This window comes from Pundamilia nyererei, unplaced genomic scaffold (assembly GCF_000239375.1).
Source record: "Pundamilia nyererei isolate P.nyererei 1_Seehausen unplaced genomic scaffold, PunNye1.0 scaffold00110, whole genome shotgun sequence".
Lineage (NCBI taxonomy): Eukaryota > Metazoa > Chordata > Actinopteri > Cichliformes > Cichlidae > Pundamilia > Pundamilia nyererei.
The window spans coordinates 1,579,974-1,587,290 of NW_005187511.1; the positions used below are offsets into that span (position 1 = coordinate 1,579,974).

At 42.6% G+C, this 7,317-nt stretch overlaps 3 protein-coding genes across 3 annotated transcripts in view; 2 read left to right on the forward strand and 1 right to left on the reverse strand.

Annotated features, from left to right (window-relative positions):
- The window catches only part of mrpl20 (mitochondrial ribosomal protein L20), a 2,926-nt gene extending 2,279 nt beyond the window's left edge, over positions 1 to 647 (reverse strand). The window contains exons 1-2 of the mRNA XM_005741439.1: positions 400 to 647; positions 139 to 249 (exon numbers count right to left, since the gene is read on the reverse strand). Of these exons, the coding sequence (XP_005741496.1) occupies positions 139 to 249; positions 400 to 486 (198 nt within the window). The 5' untranslated portion in view covers positions 487 to 647. The remainder of the gene's footprint in view (positions 1 to 138; positions 250 to 399) is intronic.
- A 201-nt stretch (positions 648 to 848) lies between these two features.
- Positions 849 to 4,887, forward strand: sdhb (succinate dehydrogenase complex, subunit B, iron sulfur (Ip)). The gene is made up of 8 exons (XM_005741440.1): positions 849 to 981; positions 1,577 to 1,710; positions 2,214 to 2,299; positions 2,658 to 2,794; positions 4,025 to 4,141; positions 4,238 to 4,339; positions 4,427 to 4,549; positions 4,657 to 4,887. The coding sequence occupies exons 1-8, from the start codon at positions 910 to 912 to the stop codon at positions 4,735 to 4,737; spliced, it is 852 nt and encodes a 283-aa protein (XP_005741497.1). The 5' UTR covers positions 849 to 909; the 3' UTR covers positions 4,738 to 4,887.
- Positions 4,888 to 6,653: 1,766 nt separating this feature from the next.
- Positions 6,654 to 7,317, forward strand: part of mfap2 (microfibril associated protein 2) — a 5,795-nt gene continuing 5,131 nt past the window's right edge. Inside the window, exon 1 of the mRNA XM_005741441.1 lies at positions 6,654 to 6,739. The gene's annotated coding sequence lies outside the window, so the exon portion shown is untranslated. The remainder of the gene's footprint in view (positions 6,740 to 7,317) is intronic.

Sequence of the window (7,317 nt, forward strand, 5' to 3'; positions counted from 1 at the left end):
AGCAAAAAGCAATCATTAGTGTTTGTTTTAAATATATTTGCACCCAGAATCTGCTGAAAAGTCTATTACTTAGACTACGATTGCTACTATCAGGAAAAAAAATCCAAATGCCATGCAGTAATATTTGGGTCTTCTTACCGTCCTCATGTTGCGCTTCTTAAGTTTCCGAGCTTTGGTGGCGTACACGAACGCCCTCCTGACAGCCAGCACGGCCAGGCTGTAGCAGCGGTTCTTCCTGCCTCTGAAGTGCTGTTGGAAGAAATGACAGAGACGTGACAACAACACTTGTTACAAGTCTTTAACACGACGAGGATGCAATAAACAAAACACCACAGCTTCTACAAACATCATGAATGAGCTCTAGCAGCTATCACTCCAGGAAATAGCCAATAGACGTACCCGTGCATGCTTGAGGACCTCCTGGACCTTCCAGTATCTGTCGGGTCCTCGGCTTCTGATCCAACAAGACAGCGTCAAAAACACCATTTCAGTCCCCCCGTCACCTCACCGCAGTGTCCACTTTCAAACGAATAAACACGTAATAAGTGACCTCCAACCAAGCACTCTCGGTGTTATGAGAGCTCAATAACTCCGCACGCCGTACGTCGACAAACCGAGGCGCATTCTGGGTACGTTCAATTTAAAATTCTGTCAGAGGCGGCGCGCGGGCTAATTTAACACAAACAACTTCATCAATTGCACCAGACGGCTACGGTTCACAAAACAAAAAACAAAACAAAAGCCTGAAAATAAGATGTCAAACATTAGATTACAGATCCGTAAAAATACACACTTTCTAAAGGACGTGTTTGCTTCAGTGCGAAACACGTCGGTGTACAAAGCAAACGCACCCACTGAGTTGAATGCTGGGATAGCGAGCTGCGGAGGTCAAAGGAGAGACCATTCAAAATGTCGGTCGCCAGTTTTACGTCCTTGACTCGGTGCGGTGTTTTGGCATTCCGCTCTCCCGCAGGACTCTTGGTATGTTGACGGTTATTATGGAAAAGTAAATAGTTTCATCGCGAACCGCTGCTGTCATCAGCCGGCCCGGTGTCAGCGTTTAGACCGGTTACAGCTCTCTACGTGAGGGTTCCGTCTATGTTCTGAAGTCCGGGTTACATAGTGTAGTTGTTAGCTAAACTTAAGTTAATTATGGTTCGGCTGGTTAACGCTAAATGTGTTGGAATGTATGTCTAACACTAAAAGTAAATAATAATAGAGCTTTGTGCAGAAAAATATATTTAAAAAGATAATCCGAAAAAAATGATGGCATTATTCTATTGCAATGAAGTTAGTGTTTTATGAAACCATGTCTGACAGCTATTAATACAGGATATTTATTGGTATTGATTAAAGGTTATTTCGACAACGCTAAATGTAGTGATTGGAGCAGGTACTTCATCCTGGTCATGATTGAAGAGGACTTCGGGCGATCGTGGCTCAAGAGTTGGGAGTTCGCCTTGTAATCGGAAGTTTGCCGGTTCGAGCCCCGGCTTGGACAGTCTGTGTGTGTGTTTGTTTGTTTGTTTTAAATTATTATTATATTTGATTTCTCGCCTGTCTTCCCTGTGATCAGGCGGTACGGTATGCACAAACAGCAGCAGCTCCAGCAGGGCAGCCCAGGGTAAAGAAGTTCCAGGTGTACAGATGGGATCCAGACACTCCAGGGGACAAACCCCGAATGCAGACCTATGAGATTGACCTCAACACGTGAGTGTCATAGATTTGGACATCTGGCATCCAGGCAGAGCAATTTCCTGTCATTGATTAGAGAAAGTTTTATTAAAACTCAACAGTCCAGCAGCTTTCCATTTTAGCCCAGATATCCCAGCAGAGTCTTCATTTTTCACAGGTTAGCATGTTTGTTGGTTAGGATGTTGCTGAGAATATATGCGGGTCTAAACAAAGGGCATTGTTAATGGCCTAACTAATGCTCTCTGGTGGCTTCAGTAACAGTAACAGGTGGCCCTGACAGCCGGGCATATTTTCAGTCCTCTTCCTTCACCTGTTCTCTAATCAGCTTTATTAAACTCTCAGCTCATGTTTGTCAGCGTGACACTGCTCAATGCTGAGTAATGCTGCTCAGCCGTATGATCTGTCTGGGTTTCAGCTGATCAAGTAAACACATCAGACAAGCTGCTTTGACGATTTCATGTTACAGATTTTTATTTTTTTTTAACTTACTGTGTTTTTGTTTTGTTTTTTTCATCCAGCTGTGGCCCAATGGTTCTCGATGTGCTCATTAAGATCAAGAATGAGATTGACCCCACTCTGACATTTCGTCGCTCCTGCAGAGAAGGTCAGTAACACAGGGGCTGGAGTTGCACCTTTAAAAGGGGTTTACAGAGTCTAGAGCACCTGAGTCAAAGCTTTTATACTCTTGAAGACTGACAAAGCCCATCTTTAAGAAGCCCATCTTTTCAGCTCAAAGTAAGAAGTGCAAAAACCCCCAAAAAACATTAACGGTAAAAACGAAATACAGTATGAAAAGCAGCAGTCATTGTTTTTATTACTCAGTTTCACTGTTTGGTTGACGAGCAACAACACCACAAGCAAGAGTTGCACACAGACCGGTTGTACCACATCTGCTGTTGTCCTCAAAAGTTAAATGTCATTAATAAATGTTGTTATTATAATTTTTATTCTGCTTTAACCAGGTATTTGTGGGTCCTGTGCGATGAACATCAATGGAGGAAACACACTCGCCTGCCTCAACAAGATCGACTCCAGCCTCAGCAAGCCGACTAAGATTTACCCTCTGCCACACATGTACGTCGTCAAGGACCTGGTACCTGTAAGTCAGCTTCACCGAACATCTGTGAACATCTGGAACGAAGCATTTACTTCAGTCCTCTTTTATAAGCTAGCACAGCCATCACATTATCACACACAAGTGCTAAGAGTTTAAAGTCATTAACAGCTGGTTGCTTTTTTATTTTGCATGTGCAAAATTTAGTGTTGCAATAACAAATGTTACACTGTTTTGTTTTTAACAGTGAAAAAACACATTAGCATTCATGAAAACCGTTACATTTTTCTTTATTCGTTTTATTTCCAACCTTTTTTAAGCCAGATCTAATGAATCAGATGCGTGGATGTCTTTTTAGGAGTGTTGGTGCTGTAGATTATGTGATGCGGATATTCCTGATTCTTAATTTTCTAGATGATTAAACAGGAGAAGGAGAAATCAATCAGACTGTTCTAAAAATCAGAAACACTCAAGAGATTAATAAAGGGGCTGAATTTGCATTGTCTGACATTCCATCTTTCTTGTTAACACCTTCCCAACACAGAGAAGAGGAGGGATGGAGAGGGGTGGTTCTTGTTTGTCGGGTGGCTGGATGAATGTAAAACCCTGCTGTTAACCAGCGACGTGCACAAATAAAATCTGAATAATTTGTTTAACCAACTAGTGTTTCTGCCGCCAGCTAGCAAGGACAGCAATGCTTAATTGTGTGGTCGACTAATCCTGGGCATCCCTTTTTAATGATCAGTAGACCCGACTGTTAAATGTTGCTTTGAACTGATTGGGTGTGAAGAAGCTACTGCTCACTGCTTCTCTGTGGAAGCTAAAAGCCAGCAAAATGTAAATTGAGGCAGATTTTGTTTAATAACAGCAGATCAGTTTGGGGGGTTTTTAGGGGTTTTTTTTAGCATTTGAACGTAAGGCTGCTTGATTACAGCAATAAATCATAATTGCACATTCATATTGTTTAAGATCTTCAATGATTATTAAAGATGATAGACTTAGAAAAAGTTTAAATAAATAGGAAAATAAAAATTAGGCTAATAATAATCGTTTTATTGGTCTTATCTTGCTATAATAGTCACTGGAAGCCAAAATTATAATTACAATAAAATGTGAGTGATTCGCACACATACTTCCACACGTGGATTGGAGGAGCCTGAGATCGATCAGCTGATCCATTTGATTGGTAGTCGACCACCTCTATCATCTGAGCCGCAGCCACCTGAGTAGACAGTTCAGTTTGGTGGATTCATTAGTGTAGCAATGTGTTTGCAGGACATGAGTAACTTCTACGCCCAGTACAAGTCCATCGAACCCTACCTGAAGAAGAAGGATGAGTCCAAGGAAGGGAAGGAACAGTACCTGCAGTCTGTGGAGGACCGGCAGAAGCTGGTACATTTGTCTTTGTTTGTTTTTTCACTGTCCCATAACATTCAGGCTTCCAGCACATTAAGGAAGCATATCTTTACTTACTTCTCTCCCATGTAGGACGGGCTGTATGAGTGTATTCTGTGCGCCTGTTGCAGCACCAGCTGCCCAAGTTACTGGTGGAACGGAGACAAATACCTCGGGCCTGCTGTGCTCATGCAGGTGTGTGTTTGAGCACTTTAATATGCAGGATGGTCTGTTATAGTCTGAATCAGCAAGGCTGTGTAGTAAACCTTTGTCGTGTTTCAGGCGTACCGCTGGATGATTGACTCACGAGACGAGTACACAGAAGAACGGTTGTCCAAGCTGCAGGATCCTTTCTCGCTCTACCGTTGCCACACCATCATGAACTGCACCAAGACCTGTCCCAAGGTAAGCTCTCTGCACTGCTGACACTTCAGGTACATCTGAGCAGCTTCGTACAGAGTCTACTCAGATGTGTGAATAAGCTTTTGTGTTTTCTGTGCTCTTCCTGTCAGGGCCTGAACCCAGGAAAAGCTATCGCTGAGATCAAGAAGATGATGGCCACATACAAGGAGAAGACAGCAGCTGCTGTCTGAAACCTCATTTATCCTCTGGATCTTCTTATCCCTCCATGACTAAGTTATATAATGATCAAAAAATGCTTCTTCAGGTCTGTTGGGCCAGTGCACCATGTATCACCACCACCACCACGACATCCTGCAGTCAGCTGTAGCAGAAGTGTGTGTGTGTGTGTGTGTGGTTGGAGAACTTGGTGTGACATAAACACACATGTACAGTATGAAGGAGAGAGAGCGTCTGAGTCTTACATGTACCATAAAATAGGTGTTTATCTCCAACTCTACTGTGTGTTTGTGTACTTGATGCTGCAGAGTAAAATCCAGGCATTTCTTTGTGTGTCTTTTAGCTCGTTGCTTTTCATGTTAGCAGCTGGTTCACAGGCACGTTCCCTCAGATCGTCCAGCAAACTGACATCAGTCTTTGTTTTGATGGAAATAAATAAGTTTAAATTCTGGTTGCGGTCTTTCACTTGTGATTATTTCTCCTGTCTTCCTACTACTACTACTACTACTACTACTACTACTACTACGACGTTGACTCGGTGTCCTCTGGGTGTCACTGTTGAGCAGAGCCAAATGAGTTGAACCATCTGAAGCATTTCAAAGCTTTTTCAACCAGCAATAAAACTCTTATTGTATGTTGACTGTAATTAAAGGGGCACTAAAATCCTGCTTTATGTTGTAAAATGGAGTTTGTCATCTGTACAGCAGACTAATCTCTGGAGGACTCAATGCAGAGCTTTGCTTTCAGTGCTGTGGGTATGTACAGAGACAGAAAAGGCTATCGCTGCCCACAAACCTCATTTTAAAATTAATTTTGGCATAAACTGGAGTTTATTTACACAAGAAAGGAGTTCAGCTTTATAAAGTGCAAATTCATACAATGTGATATTAGAGTGAAACCCCAACAAGCCTCTGGCAGCCATCTGGAAGAGACCAGCTGTGGGATGATGGGACAGAGAAGAAGAAAAAAAGTGGAGTAGAGTGCATCATGGGAAGTCTGCCAGCAGCCTGAGCCTATCGCAGCAGCAGGGTCCCCTGATCGAGCCCTGACTTTACCAAAAAGCTTAAAATCTAAAAATTTAGAGGGGGTCTGTCTCCCAAAACCAAGCTGGGAGCTGATTTCACAGAAGAATGACCTTAAAGCTGAAGGCTCTGCCACAATTAAGCCTGCAGTCTGGGAGCGATCTACGAGGTCTTTAAGATGTGATGAGGCCTGATTATTTAAAAACTTTCTATGTGTACAGAATTTAACAAGGACCCACATGCAGTTGTATTGTATAAAGGAAAACATGGCTGGTATTTATATGTGCTGACATTATATACAAGACATCAATGCCAGGAAAAAAGGACCAAAAAACTGGTGTGACTCAACCCTGATATGTTAGGAGTGTTATACTGTACATTTGTGGGCGCTCACATGTGTGTTAAAGATTGCCAAAGGTTCAAGGTAATAAACAATTAGTTGCTCTGGGTGAAAAATTTTTTTGTACTTTTGTCACTTGTTTTATCAGTAAAAGGGGGACATCACAGACTGTGAGCACAGAAGCCCCACCCACCCGCTGTCCAGACCTTCTGTTTGCACAGGCCATCCAATCAGAAGAAAGCCATCTAAAAATAATATGGGAAGATAGCTAAAAGTCTTGTTTCAAGCAGTAGATGAACTACATGAAAGGGCTGCACCAGTGCCCATATTAAGAAAAATGAGGATTATTTTTAGAAATGTAAATCATGCTAAACTATCCTGGAAGCACAAGAATAAAACACGGAGCTGGAAATTAGCACTACGGATCATGTGAACTTACCCTTCAATTTCATACTTTCACAGAGTTTATAGCTTCCACTTCTGCATAGCTCTTCACTGACAGGGTTGTTGCTGGTCGTTGCTGGAGGCCGGGGCTGGACTGGACGGGGAGGAGACTGCAGATGCGGGGTGGTACAATGTGGCGCTGGAAGTCCTCCTGCACTCACAGGACGCATGAGAGCGGCAGAAAGTCGGAGCGAATTGAGTCAAAGTTGGGTAAGATCTCTGAAAAAAGTCGCATGACTGGTTTAGTTTGACTTTCTTGTTTCTTTTTTATTATTACTATTACTAAATGCAAGTATGAAATGAGTTATAGACTTTACCTGATCTAAACTGCATTTATGCTGAAGGTTATGGAGGAGGGGAAAAAAATCAGGAGACATTTTTTGTGCACTTCATGCAGTGCGGTGAGTCTTAAAAGGACTACAAAGCATTCCTGGCGCTTATCAGTCTGCTTAATGCAAACCAAAAATAGCCGAGGATATTCTGGGTGTATATTAATGGCTGTTGAGAATTGACATGTGGTCCTGTGTTTTCACTGGAGAGAAGAAGAGGGAGGAGGAGGAGGGACTGCAGCGATGGCACTGGTGAGAGGGTGAAAACTAAACCCTCTCTCCAGCCTCTCTGTCATTGAGTGGGGGGAAATTGAGCTGCTTCCAGAGAATAGGGGTCGATGAGGGCATATGCAGAAATGATTCATTAGTGTTCCCTTTTTTAACTATAAAAAACCAAATAGTGCAAAAATGGATGACAGCAGAGCATCTCCTGATTGTGGGGTTTTGTGTGTGTGTGTG